A 25,958-nucleotide genomic window follows, 5' to 3' on the forward strand; every position below is an offset into this window, starting at 1 on the left:
GGGAAAACCTGATTAATGAATGTTCTCTGAAATATCGCACAGACTTTGGGGTAGATCCGGCTGATATGTGAATGAAAACCTACCCTCCCAAGGTAAAGTCGCAGTCTGAAAAAGCTCCTGGAGATGCCAGAAATTGAACCTGGGACCTTCTGCATGGAAAACAGATGCTCTACCACTGAGCTATGCCCCCATCTCCGAAGGGGAATGTCCTACATGTAGGCAGCCATCCAAATGCAAACCAAGGTGAAGCCTGCTTAGCAAAGGGGACAATTCATGCTTGCTACTGCAAGACCAGCTTTTCAACTCTTGGACAGGTCCTGGACTCCAGTGCTCAATTTGACAGGAGGTCAAGGTTAGTGGATTCATATTACTATTTCCTTTCCTAAGGGAGGAAAGGGAGTACAGATAAAACAATGATGATAACAAATTATGATGAAAGATTGGGCCAACTTGGACTCCACTATTTCTGCAAGGTCTATGGAGGAGGTGTCCAGCAATCCCTCTTGCAGTATTAGATTGGATCAGTTTCAATCTGTGACTCCTGAGGATGTGGACAAGCTGGTTGGGGCAGTGCGGCCTACCACTTGTTCTCTGGATCCTTTCCCGTCTTGGCTGCTTCTGTCTAGCAGGGAGATTGTTGGAGGTGGCCTGGTTAATATCATAAATGCATCGCTGAGGAAGGGTAGGGTGCCTCCTTGTCTGAAGGAGGCAATGGTTAGACCACTCTTAAAGAAACCTTCCCTGGACCCCTTAGCAATGGATAGTTACAGGCAAATCTCCAATCTCCCCTGATTGGGCAAGGTGATTGAGAGGGTGGTGACCAATCAGCTCCAGGCGGTTTTGGAGGAAACTGATTATCTAGACCAGGGATTCTCAACGTTGGGTCCCCAGATGTTATTGGACTTCCAACTCCCATAATTCCCAACCAAAGGCCACTGGGGCAGGGGATTATGGGAGTTGAAGTCCAATAACATCTGGGGACCCAACATTGAGAATCCCTGATCTAGACCCATTTCAAACTGGCTTTAGAGCTGGCTATGGGGTTGAGACAGCCTTGGTCAACCTGATGGATGACCTTTACCAAGGAATTGACAGAGTGAGTGTGACTCTGCTGGTTCTTCTGGATCTGTCGGCAGTGTTCGATACCATCGACCATGGTATCCTTCTGGATCTCCTGGGGAGTTGGAGATAGGGGACACTGCTTTGCAGTCGTTCCACTCCTGTCTCTCGGGCAGATTCCAGATGATGGAGCTTGGTGACAGTTGCTCCTCAAAATGGGAACTGTTATATGGAGTCCCTAAGGACTCCATTCTGTCACCAGTGCTTTTTAATATCTACATGAAACCTCTGGGTGAGTTCATCAGGAGGTTTGGTGCGGGTGTTATCAGTATGCTGATGACACCCAAATATACTCATCCTTTCCCTCTTCAGGAAATGGCACTCATTCTCCAAATGCCTACAGACAGTAATGGGCTGGATGAGAGATAACAAATTGAAGCTGAATCCAAGCAAGATGGAGGTGCTCATTGTAGGGGCTCAGAATCTGAGCGATGAGTTAGATCTCCCTGTGCTGGATGGGGTGACACTCCCCCAAAAGGAGCAGGTGCACAGCTTGGGAGTACTCCTGGACCCAGGCCTCACCCTGGTATCTCAGGTGGAAGCTATGGCCAGGAGTGCTTTCTATCAGCTGTGGCTGATTCGACAGCTGCGCCCATTCCTTGAAGATGATGACCTCAAAAGAGTGGTGCATCAGCTGGTAACCTCCTGGCTTGACTATTGCAATGAGCTCTACGTGGGGCCACCTTTGTACGTAGTTCAGAAACTTCAGTTAGTTCAAAATGCAGCAGCCAGTTTGGTCTCTGGGGCAACCCGGAGAGACCATATTATGCCTGTCTTGAAACAGTTACACTGGCTGCCAATATGTTTCCGAGCAAAATACAAAGGGCTGGTTATTACCTTTAAAGCCCTGAACAGCTTAGGTCTGAGTTATCTTAGAGAGCGCCTTCTTCTGCATGATCCCCACCACATGTTAAGGTCATCTGAGGAGGTACGTCTCCAGTTACCAATGGTTCATCTGGTGGCAACTCAGAGGCGGGCCTTCTCTGTAGCTGCTCCTGGGCAGTGGAATGCACTCCTGGCAGAAATCCGTAAATTGAGTTCATTACTGTCTTTCAGGAGAGCCCTTAAAACCTATCAGTTTGGCCTGGCCTTCCAGGGTTTTTAAACTATTATAAACTGTTTTAAATGGTTGCCCTGGTTTTCCAGGATTTTTAGCTGTCTGAATGTTTAATTGGTTTTATTCTGTTTTTATAGTTTTGATTTTAATTATTTACTGGTTTTAATTGTTTTTATCCTGTTGTAAACCACCCTGAGCCATTTTGGAAGGGCGGTATATACACTGAATGAATGAATGAATGGATAAATAGATAAATAAATGTCAGCATGGAAATGTATTGTCCACCCAATTTTACAGGGATATCAGAGAGCTGGAGTCTGGACTAAGTGTAGCAAGAGGCATCTAAAATTATCTGGTGAGATATTTCCTACAAATAAAGGGTTTTAAAAGCTGGAGCTTTTCAGCTCAGAAAAAGAGGGGTAAAGTTGAGCATGATACAAGATTTATATTACTGGCTGGGCCAGGCGCAGAGCATCTGTGCCTCTAGTTCTCCCCACCTGGCTGCCTGCCTCCCCTGCCATTTCCTTCCTTCCTCCCCCTCACCCACTTCCACTGCTGTTTCCTTCCTCTGTTTGGTCCCTGCCCACCCACTGGATGCCCCTGCCTTCTCTGCCCGGCTGTGGCGCCGCCATTTTCCTGGCCTGCCGCTGCCGTTAATTCCCAGACCAGCCAGCCACCGTCATTTTCTTTCCCCTGCCCGTCCCCGTCGCTATCCTATCCAGCAGCTTTCCGAACTCTCACAAGAGCTGCCACGCATGGGATGAGCCATGGGTATGCCTTAGCAAATTATATATAAAGAAGGAAGATGAGCCAAGGAGGGAGAGTCAACCAATAAACAAAATATTAATCCAATCAAACTGATAAGAAATCCAGGACCCATAAAAGGAAGTTGTTTGTCATGCAACATGGCATACAGTTATAAACGTAATTGGCTATCAGCTCAGATGGCCTTTACAGAGCATTAGATTAATTCATGGAGGAGAGCTCCATCAGTGGTTTGTACTAGCCACAATTGCTAAATGAAATCTCTGTGCTCAGAGTTAGGAAATACATGCCTGAATCTCAGATTCCGGGGATAGTATAGAATGAGATGGCTCTCATGCCGACATAGCAAGGACCAGGGAGACCTGGGTTCAAATCCTGACTCAGCCACAAAGTTTGGTATTTATTTATTCAAAACCATTTGTACCCTGCCTCTTGGTTAATATGCCCAAGGCAGCAAACAACAATCAAAACCACAAGGATAACATAAAACTTTTTTTTTTAAACCACTGATAGGAGAGGTCAAACCAATCAGGAAGATAAATCAGCAAAAGGCCATCAGTGAGGGGGTCAAAACAGCTTCTCTCGGGAGTGACCTTGGGCCAGTCATAAAGGTTAAGAGGACACACAAAGATAACAGATGCTGGCCCAAATTGAGAACAAGGTAGACTCCACTGTGCTCACCTGCGGCACTGGAGCTATCTCAGAGTAGTATCTGGGGGAACAACCTACAGTACACTGGTAAGGAGTCAGTGTGGCCAGAGAAGGGCACCAGAATCTTGTGTGTTTCCCCCAATATTTATTTTACATAACCCACCACTCACTCTTTCCTGAACTATATACAGTACATGGCATCCCCCACTCCCTTACCAGGGCAGGAGGCAGAAAGGAGGTTCTTGGGTTCAACACTGGCATATATTGGCCCACAGGGAGGTAGGGAATGAAAAAGAGAGGTTAGATACAGGTTATACTTGCATTTACTCAAAAGGAATAGGACTTGGAATGTAAGATCACCCCCCTCCCCCATTTCTAACATCGAAGAGCCTGGGGAAAACCTAGTATGGGATCCAGGTAAATACAGCAACTACTGCCCATGTTTAAGCTCTCTTTATACTATCCCTGATTTGGGTCATACATCCCCCCCCCCCTTAGTAAATGGTTCACACAGGCCTTTACTGCAAAGGAAGGGATAATTTCAGTGGTAACTACACTACGTGAACATGATAAACCTGTGAAGCAGAATCTACTCTCCATCTATAATGAAAGATGAAGTGAAGAGGAGGAGCCCTTGAAAGGCTCATATTTGGGCTCACTTAATAGTGATTAGGTACTCCTTAATGTACTCATTACAAGAGGTATTAAACCTTTTGGTATTCCTAAGTAAGCGAGAGCAGAGTAGGATAAGAAGGTGCAACACTCCTGCCCCCGAGTGCATATTCATGATCGGAGAGGTGACTCTACCTTGCATTCATATGCATGGGGCCAGGGAGGGATCATTATTCCAGATTAATTAATCCATAGCAACATTCTGCCAGGGTTGGGACATGGAATCTGACATGGAATTAATTTCCTGAGCATCACAATTTTCTCATTAAAAAATAATGGAGCAAGTTTCTGGTCCACATGATTGTGGAGGAAGAGAATGGAGATAAACAGGCATTCCAGTGGTCAGGAATGGTGAAATTCTAGTGCCTTGAATAGTTCCTTCTGCATGGCTTCAGCTAACTGCCTCCTGGCCTTCCAGCTCTCCTAGGTCCTGAACATGCCCTTTCACTCTGCCATTACTACACATCCATTCTGAAGCCTTTGAAAATGGATATCTTGGAAACGAAATAAGTTATGTAATAGTGCTTAATTTGCATAATTTATTTTGGTGGCAGAATTGCAGGTTGGTGCAGAGTCACAGTCTTGCCCCACCTGCAAAGTTTGGGAAGGGGACATTTGACACTCACATACCATTGAAAACATAATGATTCAAACTGGCCAATCCAGACTTCACTACAAAACTGGCAGTAATCCCAGCAACAATTGGTGTGTGTGTGTGTGTGTGCTGTGACAGTAGCAGATGCAGTTCTCACACTCAGCCACCAGAAAGCAAGAGGAGATGAGACCATGCATCGGGTTCAAGGGGCAATAACTCTAACCTCTTTAGAAATAAAAAGAGTTGGTGCAGTTTCCACAACTGGCCACTAGAGGGCTTTCCAAGTTGGACATATGTGAGGGCCAGATGCCATGTTCATTTTCAGGGCGTCACTAGAGAAGAAAAAGGATGCTTTATAAAAAATAAAAACCCCAAACCCTGTGATTTTTGGGCTATCACTCTTATCCTGTGTTTGTTTGTTTTGCTTAAACCTAATTTGCTTCCTTTTGAGGGCAATGAATGGGTCAGGACCCAACCACAGCATGGTGCATGGTATATCCTGGCCACAGACCCTTTCTGTGAATAAATGTCTCATAGAGAAAAGGATCAATCAGTGCCCAGAGGGCTCAAGTTCACAATGGCAATCCAATTTTCTTGAAAGAGATGAAGTCCTCGGCTCCATGTCTCCTCTTGGCCTTCTGCCTCCATCTCCTCAAGTCTGTGTGTAGGTCAAAGTTCAGCTGATGAGTCGGTAGAAGACCCAGCACCCAAAGGTCACCCAGTGGCTGGCCCAGCTCAGTTCAGACCACTTGTGGATGGTGTAGGACATGCCATAGCCCTGGGAGGGAGGAGAGCACATCACACCATTACAAACCCAAGCTTGAAATGCAGACAGCACTGAGGGACTGATGGTGGGTGGAACTTTGGACAGGGTGGGGGCAGGTGGTTGACCTCCTCTTACAGGGACTGCATGCTTCCCTCACCTGGGGGAGTTCCTAGGCTCTGAACAAGGATGCTCAGGTGATGGCAATAGCCAAGAGTGCCCCTTTAAGCACCTCAGATGACCCATCTGTGCCCCTTTCGCCCAGATCGTGATGCTGTCATTGTAATCCATGTGTTGGTAACCTCTTGTTTGAATTCTCACAATGCACTCTCTGAGGGACTGCCTTATGGTATTGGGATGAAAGAAACTATTCTGAGCCTTTCCCCCTTGATCTTGCTCAGCATGGGCTATAATCAGGCAAAAGCAACCATCAAGCAGTGCATCATAGACATTGAGTGCCAAACTGATCTCAGCAGTGTCCCAAAATTTCATATCAGTGACAGGCTTAGATATTCTGCATCTCCAGCAGGACCACATCTGCAGAGAGACTATACCCCTCTGGCTCAGAGCAGATGAAAACCACTGAGCAGGTTCTTCTATTCTGCTTGTTCCATAGAGACATCTGTGCCTCCCTCATCCTTCCATTGCTAAGCAAGTATCCAGGCTGTCCGAGCCAATTCTGCAGCTCCTTGCTACTCTCCGACTCTAAGCCTGCCATCACATAGAGCGTCGCCAGGTACTGTGCAGCTGCGATCTGCATTCGCCGACGGATGACAGGCAGTGAGCCCTACCAGCCTTAATCTGACTCCCGGTGTCTCTGGGCAGGCCCTGCAATTGGTCACGGGCCTCCCTTTTCACTGCTTACAACCTCCAATCTGGCTGTTTTCCAGTTTTATTACTCAGGCTTTTATATATTTCTGTCCTCCCATATCTTTTAACTTTATTACAATTTTATCCCCCCTCCTTTTTTGTGTCTTTTATGCATTTTTATGTCTCTTACTATTTCTCTATTTTTAGTATTTTTAGACTTTTAGTATCAATATGTATCATCTTATACGCAATCACTTCTATCCTCGCTTTTACCATGTAGTTATAACAGAATTGTTTATCCTGGCATTTAAATGTAACAGACAGGTTTGAATAGCAACTGTCATTTTGGTTTTAGATATTCTACTTTTAGCGACTCTTAACATGTATACTTTATGCTGGTCTGTGACTGTAATAAAGATTGATTGAAGGAGCTATTTCAGAGTGAGGACAAGGCTTCCTGCTCACATCATGTGGTCAAATTGGGAGGTGGGGGTGGTGCTGAGCAACGTCAGGGAACACAGTTGCTGTCAGCAGCAAATTGGACAAACCTTTTGCCCATGTTTGCAAAGCCGTCCAAAGAACTGATGAAAGCAGGGTCCTCCAAAAACAGTCTGTGGTGAAGTTGGGGTTGGTAGTGTTAGCCCCTGCCGTTTCCTTTTTGTTAATACAAAGGACCCTGGAGCCCACCTCTTCCATCAGATGCTTCTTCACAATTGCTCCTAAAAATGTAGCTCTCACAAGTACCAGACAAATCCATGCTTTGCTACCTACTCTTTCCATCCTTACCTGCTCTTCCATAGCATCATCTACATCCATGTCAAATAATGAGCCTAGATAGGCCAAGTGGAAGACCGCAAGAGCCCCAAAGAGCAGGTTGAGGAGATGAACCCAAAGGTCCTGTGGAAGAAAATGTGGAGGCTCAGGCCAGTTGCATCCAACTAGGAAATCTCCTCTCCAAAACCAGATTGGGATGGTGCAGGGCGAGAAGTAAGGGGAGCATGCTTTGCATTCGTCAGGCCCCACGATCAGCTGCACCCCCCCCCCCATAAATCTAAATTGAAAAGGATTTCAAGAGGAAGGTCTGCAATGACCTCTGCCCAGGGCTCTGGAGGACCAAGGAAGACTGTATACCGAGTAGACAGGCCATTGATCTGGCTGTATTAAGCAGTTCTTTACACCCTTGGAGCTTATAACCCATCTCACCGTGCTGTGGCGATGGGAACACCCTGGATGGCACTTCTTGGAAAGGATGCAGGCGTTGAAGATGACAGATAGCCGCTTCCGGAGAACTAAGGAAGCAACACATAATGTGCAAAGTTAAAGGCATCACTGATCCTCAGAGCTGTTCAAGGTCTTTGCCAACAAAGCCTAAACTTCACATTAGAAGAAAGCTGTTCAAGTGAATACAATTTTGTGCACACTTGGGTAGATGGGTGGGTGTTACAAGGCATATGCTCAATATTCTAGGAACAGCAGGTTCCTGCAAAAGGAGTTCATGTCCAAGGGCTTCAGGGTGTCACCATACTTAACTTGAAATATCTTTTGTTTTTGTTTCCAAGCAAGCAGCAGATGGTTACTCTAGGCAGAGTCATGTGTATTTTGTGATTCCACAGACAAATGGATACTGGGAACTGAATTTCTCATGCCAAGAATATCAGCTTCCATTTTAAAAGGCAAAGCAAACTGCTAGTCCTCAAGGCTTGGAAAGGTAAGCTGGACAATGCATGGGCAGTGACTAGTGGAATCACAGAAGCCGCCGGGGGAGGGAGACTTCCCATGTATCAAGAGGTGGCGTTTTCAGCCTGGTTTGTGGGATAATTTATACAAAATGAGCAGATATTTATTTGGGGCAATTATGTTTTTTACCTTAAAAAGCTGTTAGGTAATTTGATTCATTTGCATAATTTATTATTATTATTATTACATTTATATCCCGCTCTTCCTCCAAAGAGCCCAGAGCGGTGTACTACATACTTAAGTTTCTCTTTCACAACAACCCTGTGAAGTAGGCTAGGCTGAGAGAGAAGTGACTGGCCCAGAGTCACCCAGCTAGTTTCATGGCTGAATGGGGATTTGAACTCGGGTCTCCCCGGTCCTAGTCCAGCACTCTAACCACTACACCACACTGGCTATATCAGACTATATGCGATGAGAAGCACCACACAGTTTTACAACATATAATTACATAGTATACCAGTACATGCATAGTAAAGCACAGTATAATTACTGCACTTTGCACCTAGTGGCTGACATTCAGATTAAGTTACTCAATAGTATTGCTCAGGAGTACTCAGTAGTTACTCTAAAGGACTAATTAATTCCAATAGCACTATTCAGGAGTAATTTAGTCTGGATCAGTGTTCCCTCCAAGGTGTGCGCATGTGCACGTACTCACAAGTTTTTTTGATGTCCACTCAATTAATTTTAGATCCCACTCAGGTTGACTCAGGAAAGCCCAACTCTGAATGCATGTGTGTGCACACTGCCTTGGTACTGCTGCCCAGAACAAAACTCATTCCGCACACTGATGAAACAGATTAGAGGGAACACTGAACTGGATGTCAGCCACAGACTACAGATCTCTCTCTACAGCTATCTACTTGCTTTTTAACCAAGCCGAGATTCTCATTCTGCAAAAGATTCCAACCAGAGTTATAGAATAGCAACATTCCTGGTTTAACTCTTTGTGGGTCACACACAGAGGTGATTCCTGTCCCAAGAGTAAGGGGAAAGCACAATCAATTCTCATAAGTTTTAACAGCTCCAAAGCTCTGCCTCACTCACCCCTCTATCCCAAAGGCCGAGAGCGTTCCACAGAGAAAGTACATATATGGAGGTAAATTTCAGCAATTTGTTTTAAAAACAACATGTTTCTAGACCTCATGGTAGGCAAAAAATCCAAAGTCATAATACCAATCCTTGGAAAACAATTTAAAGCATAGAAGTAGGATTTCATTTAGGACAACTCCCAGGGCCTGAATTTTACTCTACTCTCCTTGGTTTTCTCTAGGAGAGAAATGGAATTTGACAGACCCAATGGGGAGAGAGGAGAACCAGGACACCCAAATTTGCTATTGTTAAGCAAAACTGAAGGAGGTTGGCAGATCAGCACACACCGTGTTCAATATATGTGATGAAGCCCAGAGATAACAGCACAGCAGCCAGGTGGAAGCTCAGTCCCTGGGAGAAGGAAGAGAGATACTTTTCTGAGAATAAACTCTTCAACATCCTAAGTAATTTAATTTTAATCTTCTTCAAATTAATTTATTTCCAAGTAAGCATGAAAAAGGATAACCACCAAGGACTGAACTCCTAAAGTCTTATTGAAATTGGGCTACAAGTCTAAGGTAAACATATACAGGCCTTCCTCAGGGGAAACACTGAGGCAGCACTGGAGGTGTCAGAGGTCAGTCTCCCACCAGGGCAAGGATGAAGTTGGCCAGACAGACAGCAATTTTAGGATTGGGCAGGTTAGCTGGAGAAAAGGGAGGCAACCAGGTGAGATGAACTGGCACACAGCAGGAGCCGTTGATGGGTCCAGATGGCTCAAAGGATGCCGTTGCCATGGTGATGCAGGGGCAAAAGGGGACAGCAGAGCACCCAAATGAGATCCCACAAGGCCAAGCTGAATGCTCAGAAGAGGACATGGACCTCTGCCGAGGCTGTCAGCAATGGGGTGCTTCCAATTATACTTTCCCCAACAGGACCAGCCCACATTAAGAAGGGGGACGTGCTAAGAGCACACCCGTCCCGATATCCTCCCAGTGTATTCCTGTATCATGTGGTGGAGGAGCTTGTCCGAGCCACCACTTTCTGTGCGAGTCAAATACTAGTTAAAACTAGTACTACACTTGATCTTACCCAAAAGGCCACTTCTCAATCATCTGGGCCAGTTCTTTGAAAGGGGAAGTATTTTCCAAACCAGCCCAATGTGAAGGAGATTTAAAGTCGGTCAGGACAGCATTAAGGAGGAAGGCTGATGACCAGCAATGCTTCTGAAGAGGAGTCAGGCCAGGGGAGCAGAACCCCAGAGAAGAAGGATATGGGTGATCGTTAACCCCCTTCCCTTCATACTGAGGAGCCTGGGAGCCTTTAGAGAGATGTACTTGCTTTATGTGGGGGACCTCCTCAAGGAGGAGGGCTTAGACAAATTCATGGAGGCCTATTGATGGCTAGCCACCTCCAGCCTCAGAGGCACGATGCCTCTCAATACCAGTTGCAGGGGAGCAACAGCAGGAGAGAGAGGCCATACATATACCTCTTGCCTGTGGGCTCCCCAGAGGCGTCTGGTGGGCCACTGTGTGAAACAGGATGCTAGACTAGATAGGCCTTGGGCCTGATCCAGCAGGGCTGTTCTTTTGAGGCTTGGCAGCACAGGGAAAGTCAGTAGTTATTGTCCCTAGTGCTACCGTGCCCCCGCCCTCAATTACAGCATTTCCCCCTCTCCTCCACAGAAATGGATGACAGCCATTCACTTTTATGAGATAAAGCAAAAGGCTAATTCCGTGACACTGCTAGAATCCTTGATGACCCTGGAGTTTTGAGGAGGGACAGAGAGCTGGTTTTGCCCCACTTGTACAATCCTGCTGGTTGTAACAAGTGCACTATGTTCTACTTTAAAAAAAAAAGCCACAAAGAATTAAGAGGCTTCTATTTGTATAGCCCCATCCTGAATTCCACTTTTGGAAGCTACATCCCCAGTTTTTTATTGACAGCCAAGTGGGGCTATTGGAGGTGGTGAAGGATACAGATAAGAGCTGCAGGGCTAGCCCCACCATGAGGCAGAGGGAAGTGGACTGCTTCAAGTGTCAGATGATGAGCCAGCTCACAGGAGTGGTACGGCAGCCCAACCAGCAGTTCCCTCCTCCAGGAGAAAATGACCCCACACTGCTTTTCCTCTTCACTTTCCGATAAGGGTGGGGGAAGAGGAGGAGGAAGGAATTTGGGGTGTAATTGTAATATAGAGCGCGTGTAGTGAGCGCCTTTTGATGCTCCACTCCTGGAAGCAAATGTCATAGGCTGAAACTGGAGAGCTGTGTTAGAAGAGCCACAAATGTTTTTAAATAACTAAACCAACCAACAGACTACAATAGAATGTGACCAAGATATGGAACCCAGGAACTGGTGGGTGGGCGAGAGAGAGTGCACACAAAAGAGAGAGATACTTACATGTAAGAGAGCACTAGCTGCATAAGTGACAATGATTGCCGAAAAGGTGCCCAATTTCAGGGAGTTCTTAAAGACATCTGGAAAACGAGAGCAACAGTAATTGGACAGTCCTCTTTTGCTCCCCACAGGCCTCCCTCGCCAGCTCTCCCACTTCCAGTCCTTCACTGAGATTCAAAAATGGCAACTTCACTTCAAGCATCTTTCTGGACGCTGTTGCTTCAGTGTCACCCTGGACAGTCCTCCCTGCAGGCACTAAAGTAGCAGCCCCCATCCATGGGCAGTTGCTGGGCATGACACTTACCCAGAGCCCTGCACCTCAGAGTATAATAGCACTGCTGAATACGGACAATCTCTTCTAGCGATCTGCTTCTTCCAGGAAGCCTGCAAGCAGGACACGAAGGCAATAGCCTTCCCTTGTTGCTTGCCCCTATCGTCTGGTATTCTGTCTATGAACATGAAGGTTCCATTTTGCCTTCACGTCTAGTAGCTGCCAAGTGATTCATCCTCCATGAATTCATCCAAAACATTTTAAACACCATCTGAGATACTGGCCATAATGCCTCTTGGTACTGAATCCCATAGGTTAGTAATGCATTCTGTGAAGGAGTACTCCTTTCCCCCACATCCTGAACCTACGACCAACTGACTGCTAAATTTAAAGGGGGACCTGCAGCATTGGGGCATTAAACCCTACTCCTACCCAATCCCCACCCTCACTCCTTGAGACTGTAAAAAGTTCTCAGAGTACCGAAGAGGAGCTCTAGACTACGGTCCCCCTAGCTTTAGAGACGGCCATCTTCTATGGCAGCTCTCCAGCTTCCTCAGTGGTCTTGGGCCCCTGAACAAAGACCTTCTCAAAGAGATGATCTGGCAGTTGGGATAAGAACTGCTCAATCTGAACCAATTCCGCGATATCCTCAACTGTCTTCACCCCCGCCTGTTCCAACCATGACTGCAATGGTTCCCAGCCTGAACTACAACTCCCATCATCCCCAGCTACAATAAACTGTAGCTGGGGATGATGGGAGCTGTAGTTCAGCAACATCTGGAGGACCCCAAGCTGGGAATTGCTGTTCTAGATATTGGGAGTTGTAGTTCCACAAACATCTGGAGGACCAAGATTGCCCATCCCAGTTCTAGAACTCTCTCTCTCAGTCATAAGAGTGGAAGAGAAGAAATGGGAGCCTGCAGCTCCAAATCCCCCGGGGAGGTGGTGTTTATTCTCCGCCATGGGGCCGTGGACAAGCCAAACCTCTCTGGGGAGCCCCCATTGCCAGGTACGAGTCAGGCACAACTGCCCCAAAGTGAGTGTCCCATGCAGCATGCCTCTAAGGCATAACAACAGACTGATGTATGCATCCTTACAGGAGTTCAGCCAACAAGACATAGGCAGGTTCCAGCTGGTGACCACCTCCACCATAGAACGTGGCAGCTCTACATTCAAGGGGCGAGACACTGTCAGGTCCCTGAAAGAAGGAAGGAACAAGCCATTACATGGAGCAGAATTCAGGGAGGGACTCTTGTGCTTCATAGTTCCATTGACCTGAAAGTGCAGGGGAGTGACTAGTGGATCAGGTTGGAAAACCACAAGTTACACCCCCCAGGAGATTGTTTATGTAAAAACAGACGTTTCAGAAGTTGCCATGGCCAGGAATGCATGAGGCAGGCTCTAACCGAGAACCCAGTATCCATAAGGCAGCAAAAGGGGTCTTCAACAGGAGCCTCCAGCCTCACCTCTGGTTCTGGTGCCTGACCTGCTGCGCCATCAATTAGTTACCCTACAAGCCTGGAGGACAACGCTCTGTGGTTCAACAGCACCACCTAGGCTGCAGTATTAGCTTATCTGAGCACTGTCAGCTAACCCTAAGGGCCAGTCCTTGTCCACGAAAACTTACAAAGCCTTAACCTCACTGCTTGCTTCTCAGTTCATGCAACCTGTCACTAGTGTGAGAGCACTGCCGAAATGCTTTCTCCCTTTGTTTGATTGCTGCTTTGGATCTTGACTCCTGTCAGGTTCTGACTACATCCCTGCCTCTGGCCCTTGTTCACCTTCTCTAGAACTCAAGCTCTGCCTGTTCTGGCTCACTTGGACTGACAGTCAGCATCCTTGGGCCCTGGAACGGTGGCCTGGCTCCTGCTGAAGCATGAGCGTCTGTTCCACAGAATCCTAAGCATTTATTTCAAAAGAGAACAAGGTTCTAGCCCTCATGGCTATGGAGAAAAATGAAAGAAGAAGTTGGCAGTTTCTCCTGAAGATTTTGATAATGGAGACTAGATGACCTTTATAGGTATTGAGTGTTGAGATTTCTTCACTTTGCACAGTGCTTATTCCCATGGTGCGATGCCTCAATTCACTTCCCATTTATCATTATGTTAACTCAATTCCCACTTTTTCCTACCCTAGTTACTGCATTTTAATAGCAGAACTCCTACAGGCTGCCATCTTAATACCCACTTCAAATCTATCCTCAAAGCCCACCTTTCCCCACCGAAGTCTTTGGCTCGATGCCATACTCCTCATCCCCACTGAAACAAAATGTAAAGAAGAATACCCAGCTTTGCTCTTACTCTTCTCCTACCTTTTCCATTCATCCATTTGTGATCTCCCCATTATCGAAATTTGTTAGCTAAGCTCTGCTCCATAGGGGAGGAATTTATCTTGCTTATGTTACTCTGTCATGCACTATGGATTTTGATGATGTCACACACACACACACACACACACACACACACCCCACAACATTCTAAAAGCAAAATTCTAAAGCAACTGCAAAAAAATCCCTAACTTTCCCCCCCAAAACCCCAATTTCACCACACTGATAAAAATCTTTATTACTACTGCCAAGCAGATACAAATTATCTACATTAATGCAAATTTTCTGCTCTGCCTCTTTTACTCTAACTGCAATAATTGGTATTAGTTTAGCACAACATCCCAGATGTGCACGTTGCTCTGCTCACCATTTCAAGTTGTCCTTCTCCTCTGTGAAGCCAGCCCCTGCCAATGTGGCGGTCGTTTCGGAGAGGAAGCCCACAAAATAGTTGCTGAAGTGGAAGGAGCTGGCGCTTTCATAAGCCCGGAGCCACCTGTGTGGTAAGAGCAAGAGTCAGAAATGGGGGAGTTTTTGCACACTGCCCCTTTAAGAGAAGACAGACGCTCCACAAAGACTCACCTCACCATGGTGCTCCTGGCACACACAAGCAGGGAGGAAAGACAGGGACAGGGATCAGAGAAATAGAAAGTTAAGGAAACATAAATATATATCAGCAGAGCATGGTACATTTTACAGATTGTGGGAAAAGTCAGAGAGCCACAACCAGCAGAGTCAGGAGGTTTGGTTGCATTTTACGCAGTTTTGATGCACATTGAACAGGGGCAAGGTGGTGTTTATTCTGCAGACAAGCGGAATTTAAAAGAAAAAGCAAGTGCCTAGCCATCATGGGAACAGAAATAGTATCTGAAGTGTTTGAACAATGCATGTGAACCCTGCTTCTTGTTCCTTTGCCGTTCACAACTGACTGCAGAATCAGACAACAACCTGCTCAAGTGTGGCTACTGTCTTGCCTCTGAAACTGGTGCTAAAGAACTTTAAAATTGCCCTTGTCCTGAACTGAAAGATTCATCTAGTCCAGCACTTTGTTTTTGACAGTGGCCAGCTGAATGCCTTTCAGAAACTCACAAAGGGCATGAAAGTGACAGCCCTCCCTCTTGTTTGTGCCCAGCACCTGGTATTCAGAGATATACTGCCTCTGTCAATGGAGGCTCTATTGGATTTAAATTTCTGGATGGGTTGCAATCAAGTCACTGAAAGCCATGCAAATTAGGCTTCGCTATTAAGGAGGCCAGTGGTGTAGACCAACACAGCAAGCAGTGGAGTAAGCCACACAACACAGACCCAGAGCAAGAAGGAGAAGCCCTATCCAAAGCCACTGAATGACACAGACACCACAAAGCAGAATGAAGCATACCACTGAAGCATGAAGCAAAACCACCCACACGAAGCCTAGAACAGAGAAGGTACACAGCAAGCACACAGCCACAGACCAAGAGGAAGACCAGAGGCCTCCACAGACATACTGCGTCAAAGAGCCAGTCACGGTGGGAATGAGCCTATGGGCCACAGGACACGTCGGCTGTTGGGCCACAGAGAAAAATGAATCGTGTCAGGACCACACTGCACAGCGTGAGGGGGCCACCACACCACCAGGTCAGCAGCCAAGGCACTGGACGAATGGGCCACCATGGACAAACGCCACAAAGGCCATGGGGTACACAGAGAGGCCAAGAATATGCCTGCACTATGAATGAGGACAATGGACCAAGGCAACTAGAGGGAAACACCAGCTAGGCCATTACCTGGTCCTGCGCTTCCTGCTGGGAGTGACGGCATCCCAACGGAGGGAGAACGGAGGGGAGAGAAAGGGTGAAGGGAAGTAAAAGGACACAAAGGAAGAGGAGAGAAAAGGAGCTCATCAGGGCAGGAGACGTTCCAAATATCAGTCCTTGAAGAGAGTTCATGCACTGCAGCTGTCTGGCAGGGAGAAGTTTTACAGGTGCCATTTCTCCTGGCACCAAGGCAAAACGCTGCAGCTGCTGATCTTCTCCCTGCTTCACACTATTAAATTCGAGAAGTGTAAACATCTTAGTATTTCTGGACACTCTCTCTTGGCCAGGTTAAGAAGCTGTCATACACTGAGTCAGACCATTTGTCTATCTAGCTCAGTATTGTCTACACAGACTGGCAGCGGCTTCTCCAAGGTTTCAAGCAGGAATCTCTCTCAGCCCTATCTTGGAGATGCCAGAGAGGGAACTTGAAACCTAGATGCCCTTCCCAGATGGCTCCATTCCCTGAGGGGGAATATCTTACAGTGCTCACACATCAAGTCTCCCATTCATATGCAACCAGGGCAGACCCTGCTTAGCTAAGGGGACAAGTCATGCTTGCTACCACAAGACCAGCTCTCCTTGGTTGTTACACTTTGAAAGCCACAGAATTTAAAAGCATAACTGGAAGGGGAGGCTCTAGAACAGAAACTCATTTCACAAACAGGGAATCCACTCCAGGTTCCAGGGGCCCTTCAACGAAGTGGTTTGGTCCATGCCCAAGCCTTAGTGAAGGCTTACCTGGGCAGCAGCCAGGGAACTGCAATATACTTTAGACCATCCAGTAATTATAACCCTGTTGGAACCTACGGTTTTTCTGGAGGTCCACTCTATAGCATATTTAGCATGAGAATTAACCTGGCCAATGTGGGGGGATCTCCTCTAGCTCAATGGCAAGTTTGCTGAGCAAATCCAATGCCAGCAGTGAGAGGTTTGGGGGTCAAATTCCGAGTTCAGAGCAACCAACTTACTTCCTGAGTATCTTGTAGCTGTATAGGGGTATTAAGTAAGAAAACAGATAGGGAGCTATGCAAGTGGACATGATGAGGCACACCAGGCAAAAGAAGAAGCTCAGACAGACCTTCTGGAACCAGGAGAAACTCTGTATGGAGGAAGAGAGACAAACAAGAAGATCATCTTAAGTATCTCTGCACTGTTTTCGGGTGCGGATGGGGACTGCTCTTTGTCTTTTAAAAAATAATTCATTCATACAAATGTAAAAGTGCATAGAATTTAAGTGACATTTCCATCATGAACAAGTACATATATAAGACATACACATCCCAGCTACTGAGTCTATAACACTGGCAATACTTCCAAACAAATATTTTTGGAAGTATCCAAATATTTTTGGATTTTGAGGTATCTGCACTTCCAAAACAATGCAAACCATACTTTTAAAAAAAAGAAAAAAAGATTCCCTGTAATTTTCTGGATTATTGCCACCATCTTTCCCCAAACCTTTGAATTGTTTTGCAGTAGCACCACAGACAAGGGCTACTCCTCATTCTCTCACACACCATCCATCAGAGGCACAGCTGGTCTTACCATTAAGTGAACAGAGGTAGCTGCCTAGGACAGCACTTTCTGGAGGTGGTAGTGGAAGAGAGTTCTTTTGAAGCCAAAGGACATGGAAAGGGCTTTCCTGTCTCACTGCTCCTGCTATTCAGAAACTTGGGGCAAAGGAGGGACAAGGATCCCAATGCTATGGGGATGCTACAAAGACCCAAGGAGCCCTGAAGCAGAACAGGCAGTAGTAGGACTGAGGTAGAAGCCAGCCAAATCTAGGCTTCATATGAGCCATATGAAGCCAGCGTGGTGTAGTGGTTAGAGTGCTGGACTAGGACTGGGGAGACCCGAGTTCAAATCCCCATTCAGCCATAATACTAGCTGGGTGACTCTGGGCCAGTCACTTCTCTCTCAGCCTAGCCTACTTCACAGGGTTGTTGTGAAAGAGAAACTCAAGTATGTAGTACACCGCTCTGGGCTCCTTGGAGGAAGAGCGGGATATAAATGTAAAAATAATAATAATAATAATATGAGGAGGAGGTGAGAAGAGGGCAGCCAAGAACCCTAATAAGGGGAGGGTGGAGGGCTGTAGCCATGGAGGAGTGGGGTTGCAGGAATATCCCAGGCACTTCAGAAATATTCTAGGTCCACAGATAAAAGGGACAGTGTACAAGGAGCATTGTACCCAGTTACGCAGGGTTTTTTTTAAGTCTCTCTCACACACATTTCCAGTATTCTGGCCAATGAGTACAAAGATCCTAGCATAACTTATAAGCATTTGGACAGCTTGCTTAATTTTATTAAAATGCAGTGCATTAAATAACTTTAAATTTAGATATTTTAACTACTTGGGTTATAGATGCTAGCATTTTGCACCAATTTAGGATGCTGCCCCTGCCAGCCCAAACCTCCTGCTGATGGGCTTTAGGACAGCAATGGGGAAATCTGTGGCTGGACTAGCCACAAGCCCAGCAGGATGGACAAGGAGCCACAGGACCCAATCATGGTGCCATTGTCATGGTCCATCAAAGCGCCTGCTTGGCCACGCTCAGCCAGCCCACCCAGAACCTATCCATTCTGCTGTGCTAGGAATGAACAGTAGAGGGCACCCACCATTTTCCTACTCTCCACAGCCTGCAGGTAGGTGCGGAAGCGGAACCAGGGCCCAAAGATGACGGTTCCGACAAAGTAGATATAACCCATGAACTCTACGGGGGAGGGGATGGCTGGCACTTCGCCCCGGTCCAGATCGAAGCCCAGCGACACAGCCTTCATGGCCACAATCATCTGAGCACCTATTAGCAACAGACAGGCACACAACAGAAGGTCAGTACTGATATTTATATATAGGTCATTTACTAAATTCTCTGCCACAAGATGTGGTGATGGCCACTGGCTTAGGGAGACTTTAAAAATGGGTTGGGCAAACTCACAGGATATTCAAAAGGTATTATCCATGACAACTCAATGGAACCTCCATGTTTAGGGACACTATATCTCTACATGCCAGGTAGTGGAGACAAACAGTAGGGGGAGGCCATCACCTTCATGCCCTGCTTGTGAGTGTCCAGAAGCATCGGACTGGCCACTGTTGGGAATACTGTTTGGACAGACCTTTGGTCTCACCTAGCATGGCAATTTTGATGTCCCTAAGTTTGGAAGCAGAGGTTCTGGCTCCCAGCTTCACCCCTTTAAACAACCTGCTAGACAGACAGGGCCAGGGCCCTGAAGTCCTGGCTCACAATCCTCTGTTCTCATCCCACAGACTCCACTTCCTTTCCAACACCAGAAAAAAAGCCAGATGTCTTGGCACTTTCAGCACTCCTGCAGATGTTAGACTATAGCACCTATCATCCCCGACAATCAGCCACTGTAGCTGGGGATGATGAGAGTTGTAGTCCAACGATAGCTGGAAAGCCCAGGTTGTGCAGTCCTGCCCTAGAGACCCATCTTATGGTTTCTGGCAGCAAAGGTGTGAACACTACATACAGTATAAGCAGGATTTTCTGCTCTTGGAAATAAAATGTGTTCTTTCTTCCATGCCCAGAGTTATGCGATCAGAGAAAACGTACCCCATGAAGACTACTGTGTTTAGAGAGAGAAGAACCACCAGACACTCACCCCTCATCTTATGCCAGCTTACTGTATCCACCATGTGCATTTCCCTGTAGCAGGGGAAGATCAGACGAAGGGAATATTATAATATCCATGCATGAACATTCAACTTTTTTTCTGTTTTTATTCTCCCTCTTTTTAAAAAATAATTTCCAATGAAAAGACATACTACTGATGCAGAACAGCTAGATACATGGATTCCACCCAAACGAGTTCAACTACCCTATCTTATTGGCCTCCTGTTCCTCAGTTTCCTTTTCATCGATATCCCCAGCAGCTCAGTTTCCCCCTCATTTCCCATTGGTTGAGCTACCCTCCCATCGGTCCACCTTCATCCACACTAGTCTCTAACCATTGGACCAGGTTCCCTCTAGTCTGGCTGACTTCCTCTGTTGGTCAGTCTTCTTTCTCAATGGCCCACCCTTTGTCATATCTCCTGTGCCTCTGGTTTAGCCTCTCTCCATTAGCTTGTCTTCAATGGACTCTTTACTATGAATATTTATATACCACTTTTCAACAAAAGTTCAGAAGAAAGGAAGAGGCTCCCTGTCCCCAAAGGGCTCACAAACCAACAAAAAAACATAAGCTAGACACCAGAAACACTCCCCTGGAGGAATGCTGTACTGGGGTTGGATAGGCCCACTGGCCCATTCAATCCCTTTGCTGCAGACTCCCTTTTCACTGGCCTAGCTTCAAATATTCCTCGCCAATGAGACTCTCTCATTAGCCCAATCACCTCTCTCACTAATGCATGGCCTTCTTTCTCATTGACCCAGCCTCCTTCCACAGCTGCACAAGTCTGCTTTCCTACCTTCTTCTTTGCCATCCTCTCCCCTCAAGAGATTACTTCGCGCCATCACAGCAACCTCTTATTTACCAACCCTTCCTGATCTTCACTCACCCCATGAGCAAATAGATGAGGATGGTGATGGAGAGCAGAACACCTCGCTGGGTCGAGTGGCGACAGAGGAACAGCACCAGGTAGCACAGGAGACTGAGCAGCACGACCCACACCATCTGCAGCTGGAAGAAGTGGTAGAGGGCATAGAAGCCACTGGCCACCGTGCTCAGGTGCTTGGCATAAGACGGCAGGGCTGCGAGGAAAGGGTCAGGGAGGAGAAAAGGAAGGAAGTTAGATGTAGGGAAGAACAAAACTGCCTGCCTATGCTTCCTAGCTCTGTTTCTCTTGGGGGGTTTAGTTTATGTGAAATCTGTATTAAAGGGAAAGTATAATTTGTCATTATATATGGATGCATACACCATCAGGGATCGAAGATTCCTGCATTAAATAGGGGTTCGGAATTTAAAAACCCCTCTAAAGACACGCTACAGTTCCATTTAATACATATATTTTTAAGTGTTCATTTTAACTTTGTATATAATTATATATACCTGCATCATGTGTGTGTGTGTGTGTGTGTATACACACACACACACACACACACCACTCTGTCTCTCTGATTTATTTATTTATTTAATGCATTTGTATGCCGCCCCAAACGCAAGTCTCTGGGTGGTTCACAACAAATAACATACAGGTGAAACTCGGAAAATTAGAATATCGTGCAAAAGTCCATTAATTTCAGTAATGCAAATTAAAAGGTGAAACTGATATATGAGACAGACGCATTACATGCAAAGCGAGATAAGTCAAGCCTTAATTTGTTATAATTGTGATGATCATGGCGTACAGCTCATGAAAACCCCAAATCCACAATCCCAGAAAATTAGAAAATTACATGGAATCAAGAAGACAAGGATTGTAGAATAGAACAATATCGGACCTCTGAAAAGTATACAGTGTACTGTGCTTGATTGGCCAGCAAACTCGCCTGACCCTATAGAGAATCTATGGGGCATTGCCAAAAGAAGGATGAGAGACATGAGACCAAACAATGCAGAAGAGCTGAAGGCCGCTAATGAAGCATCCTGGTCTTCCATAATACCTCATCAGTGCCACAGGCTGATAGCATCCATGCCACGTCGCATTGAGGCAGTAATTGCTGCAAAAGGGGCCCAAACCAAGTACTGAATACATATGCATGCTTATACTTTTCAGAGGTCCGATATTGTTCTATTCTACAATCCTTGTCTTCTTGGTTCCATGTAATATTCTAATTTTCTGGGATTGTGGATTTGGGGTTTTCATGAGCTGTACGCCATGATCATCACAATTCTAACAAATTAAGGCTTGACTTATCTCGCTTTGCATGTAATGCGTCTGTCTCATATATCAGTTTCACCTTTTAATTTGCTTTACTGAAATTAATGGACTTTTGCACGATATTCTAATTTTCCGAGTTTCACCTGTAGATAAAGAACTTGCATTTTGGGCAGTATAAACATGTATTAAATAAATAGATAGATAGACATACATATACTACCAGTGGTTCTATGCAAAGGGAAGAAATTCACAAAGAGTAGTTTATTCCACATCTGAAAGAGCAGTCGTATACATGGAGTAGAGATAGTGGCCAGAGAGATTTCTCTCTCACACAACACTAGAACCAGGGATCATCCCATGAAACAGAAGGTCGGGAAATTTAGGACTGACAAAAGAAAGTACTTTTTCACATAACACATAATTAATCTATAGAATACTCTGGCTTTAAAAGGGGCGTAGACAAATTCATGGAGGATGAGTCTCTCTAATCTGCTGGCTATAGGCCACCTCCAGCCTAAGCGCCAAGATGCCTCTAAATGCCAGTTGCAGGGGAGCAACAGCAAGAGAGCAACAGCAACAGCAACCTCTTGCCTGTGGGCTCCTCAGAGGCATCCTGTGGGCCACTGTGTGAAATAGGATACTAGACTAGATAGGGCTTGGGCCTGATCCAGCAGGGCTGTTCTTATGTTTCTCTGTGTTGGGTTAAATTCTCCAGTGACTGCTCTTGAGGCTGAGAGACAAGCAAATGATTGTGGTGGCACTGGTATTTGAAGCCAGCCCTGCAAGATCAAGATCCAAGTACATCTCAGCAGCAACTGCAGGCCATTGAAAAAGGCAAGAAATGGGAGAATGAGGATGTCGCTGCACATGAAGAGAGTGGAGGAAATATGGGATTGTTGCGGTGTGGACTGCAAGAGTCTGGTGAGGACATGCTCTGGAATTATCTAGGAAGCTTTGCTAGCATTAGGTTTAAAATATGATTGTACCAGCGGATTGTGTGTGTGTGTGTGTGTTTATGCACGCGTGCGTAATTGCCTGCACTTACCCAATCTCCAAAGGAGACGGCACACCAGGCACAACAGCAGAAGTGTCCACACCTGTTCAAAACCCTGCTGCGCAGTGGGCAGCACACAGCCACTCAGGAGCTGCTGGTAGAACTCTTCCCGTGTGAACGTGGCCATGGCCTGGAGGAAGTAGGAGACAAAGATATCAAGATGAGTGGGTGATGTCGCTACCCCACAGCTAGTGGGATTGACTCCAAATGTAGGGCCAGTTGAAGTTTTCAGATGCTACATTCTTCACCATGCACCAGTTCCTGTGTTTGATTGCAGAACTGTAGAATAAACAAAGCCCTGTTCTCAAATCTCAATAATTTCAGTTGAATGTATATCCCACTCCAGTGCATGAAGGAACACAGCTTCAGCACATGCTTGCAGAAGGGCTCAGATGGGCATGCTGAATCAACCTAATTCCTGAAAGTCAGTCATCATGGTATTTCTAACTAGTTGAAGCTGAAGAATCAACTGTGAAAGGTAGAATCCTCCACATACAGAAACGTTATAACCTTCCTCCCTGCCCCATATACTTTGCTTTATACTGAATGATACCGCCTCCTTCCCTTGCAATTTAGCATTAAAGGATTAAATTATTGGAGAGGAGAGCTGGTCTTGTGGTAGCAAGCATGACTTGTCCCCCTAGCTAAGCAGGGTCCACCCTGGTTGCATATGAATGGGAGACTAGAAGTGTGAGCACTGTAAGATATTCCCCTCAGGGGATGGAGCCACTCTGGGAAGAGCAGAAGTTCCAAGTTCCCTCCCTGGCAACATCTCCTAGATAGGGCTGAGAGAGATTCCTGCCTGAAACCTTGGAGAAGCCACTGCCAGTCTGTGTAGACAATACTGAGCTAGACAGACCAATGGTCTGACTCGGTATATGGCAGCCTCCTATGTTCTTATGTCTCAACCAGAAGCAGGGGAAGTTCCTATTTCAGCATTATCTTTGCAGCAGTCCTGAACACGTTTACATGGAAATAAGTTCCACTGAAATCCAGGGAATTTTGTTTTTATTTTGCAGCAGGCAGAGGACAGTCTTGCAATTAAAAACCTATTATTTGTAACTTTATGTGAAACTTCCCTTGCTTGGTCACCTATGGGCAATTCTGAACTCACCATAGGTGACCATTTGAGTGACTATATGTGCTAGCCTAGTTTAGGGGAAGAAATAGTGTATATTATTCCATGGTTCCTTAGAAGAAATAAATGGTAGACCCTTTATTGAAGAACATCAGCTGCTCCACTAGGAGCAGAAATCCAGGTACTGCTTTAATTTTTAAAAATAGAACAAGTGATCCCAGAAAAAGGCTGATGGATGGAAGGGAGCAGTTGCATAGATGGTTGCATGATTATAGATGGCTGGGGGAGGAATGGATGGTGAGAAACGTGTGATGGATGAACGCATTAGACTGCATATGGAGTGATAATGGCTTGATAGTTACAAGAAGGATGTCTATGGCTGAGTAGTAGGCCAGCCGGAAGGCTGGGGAAACGGATTTGTCAGTTGGTAACTGATGAGCACATACAGGGACAGGAAGGAAATGCTGGAGAACAGGGAGGCGCAGGTGGAATCTGGAGTTAGACAAAGGAAAACTCGTTCTCGGATTCCAAAATAAAATCGGATTCGGATTGTTCTGCCCGGCAGCCATCCACTTCCCTCCCCCAACCCCTGCAGTATAAACCCCAAGAAAACCCTCTTTTCTTTCTCACAACCCCCCATGGGACACGAGCCCACTTTCCGAGGAGCTTTGATTCTTAACGGGGGGGGGTGGTTGTGGTGGGAATCCCCCTAAAACTGTACTGATCCCGTCTATCTAGATAGGGATAGTGGAGAAATACGGGAATTCCTGCCATCAAAAGGATGGACTGACAATCCTTTGCAGACCAGCTATCCGTTTTCCCTAGCTGCATTGCGGGAGGCGCGAGAAAGCAGCATTTTCTCCCTCTCCCCCTCCCCCACCCCCCTGTCTAAGTGCCTCTCCTCCTCCTCCTCTCCTTTTAGGCCAGCTGTTCCAGCTGTGCTTCTTAAAGAGACAGGCACTGGATTGTTGCTAACTCACCTATGCGCCTTCCTCCACCACCCTCCTTTCCCAGCTCTCCGGGGCTGCGTATAGGTTTTCTCCCTTACCCCACCAAAACTGGAAGAGGGGAGGGGAGGTAAGCGGTGGGAAAGAGGTACAATAATCTCTTTTAAAATTGGAGGAGGATCGACTCAGGCGACCAATGGGAATGCCGAAAGGGAACAAACGAAGCTACGGCGCGACCAATAGGATGCAAGCGATGGGGGTGGGCGCAAGAGACCAGCCAATGAAGAGAAGTACCAGAAAGAGAGAGAGAATTGCACCCACTCTATTTTCGCGGCTCAGTTCTTCCCATCTGCTCTCTCTTTCCTCCGCTTTAAAAGCACAGGCTGGGAAGGTCATAAACGAAGCCGTCCATGCAATGAAAAAGGAATCCAATGTTGCATATATTTTTGTTGCAAAACCTAAAGAATACACTTGCCAGTGAAACAAAAACAAAAAAGTAATACTTTGTTGGAGGGGAGGGATTTGGAGGGGGCTCTCAGAGGAGGTGGGACATGCATGCTACAAAGCTGTGCTCCAACATCCCTCACCAAACTACAGTTCCCAGGATTCTTTAGCGGAAGTCTCGGCAAACTCCTATAAAACGATCAGTAGTTTGCACTTTGCAGTGCAATATGGAGGAAACTAGCATGCTGTGACAGAAGTGGAATCCTAGGGAGTGAGGCCAATAATGTTAAGTGAACGGACGAAAGGATGCTGTGGGGCGGGAGAGAGCGAGCAAGAAACGAGAAAGTTGCAGGAAGGGCTCTTTCCTTGCATAGGAAATAATGAGCTTTAGAACCGAAGGAGACAAAGCTTTGCAGGGAACCACTGGTATCATAGCTGTATCTATATCTAGAGACAGATCTCTCTCTCTCTCTCTCTCTCTCCGCGCACACACACACACACACACACACACATATAGAGAGAGAGATACATATATATAGAGAGAGAGGCAGGATAAGTATATATAATCAAACAAAAATGTTAAAACGAGGGCTTTAAAAATGTTATATATATATATATATATATATATATATATATATATATATATATAACACATATGTAGC

At 46.1% G+C, this 25,958-nt stretch overlaps 1 protein-coding gene and 1 non-coding gene across 5 annotated transcripts; both read right to left on the reverse strand.

Moving 5' to 3' along the window:
• Positions 1 to 118: 118 nt before the first annotated feature.
• Positions 119 to 196, reverse strand: TRNAG-UCC (transfer RNA glycine (anticodon UCC)). Its single transcript has one exon. It is a non-coding gene; the product is annotated as a tRNA-Gly (tRNA).
• A 3,125-nt stretch (positions 197 to 3,321) lies between these two features.
• Positions 3,322 to 25,021, reverse strand: PORCN (porcupine O-acyltransferase). 4 transcript variants are annotated; one of them, XM_053299508.1, is made up of 15 exons: positions 24,886 to 25,021; positions 22,819 to 22,957; positions 20,511 to 20,703; positions 19,616 to 19,659; positions 18,608 to 18,789; positions 16,957 to 17,087; positions 15,959 to 15,973; positions 14,775 to 14,789; positions 14,563 to 14,688; positions 12,967 to 13,067; positions 11,602 to 11,678; positions 9,549 to 9,612; positions 7,636 to 7,721; positions 7,219 to 7,329; positions 3,322 to 5,637 (listed from the first exon to the last, which is right to left on the reverse strand). In XM_053299508.1, exons 2-15 carry the CDS (start codon positions 22,952 to 22,954, stop codon positions 5,536 to 5,538), a joined length of 1,383 nt encoding a protein of 460 aa, XP_053155483.1. In that variant the 5' UTR covers positions 22,955 to 22,957; positions 24,886 to 25,021; the 3' UTR covers positions 3,322 to 5,535. The 4 variants fall into 4 exon arrangements, with proteins under 4 accessions (XP_053155483.1, XP_053155482.1, XP_053155484.1 ...); XM_053299507.1 differs by having other exon boundaries at positions 15,959 to 15,976; XM_053299509.1 differs by lacking the exon at positions 15,959 to 15,973.
• Positions 25,022 to 25,958: the final 937 nt, after the last annotated feature.

Source organism: Hemicordylus capensis, chromosome 2, assembly GCF_027244095.1.
Source record: "Hemicordylus capensis ecotype Gifberg chromosome 2, rHemCap1.1.pri, whole genome shotgun sequence".
Lineage (NCBI taxonomy): Eukaryota > Metazoa > Chordata > Lepidosauria > Squamata > Cordylidae > Hemicordylus > Hemicordylus capensis.

What these genes read in the sequence shown, in the direction of transcription:
- PORCN (XM_053299507.1), bottom strand. Translation starts at nt 22,954, where the DNA reads ATGGCCACGTTCACACGGGAAGAGTTCTACCAGCAGCTCCTGAGTGGC. An exon ending in CTGTGGAGAGTAGGAAAATG is followed by an intron (nt 17,088 to 18,607) that starts GTGGGTGCCCTC and finishes TCCTCCATACAG; the next exon opens with AGTTTCTCCTGGTTCCAGAA. An exon ending in CATCACATATATTGAACACG is followed by an intron (nt 7,722 to 9,548) that starts GTGTGTGCTGAT and finishes TTGCTTCCTTAG; the next exon opens with TTCTCCGGAAGCGGCTATCT.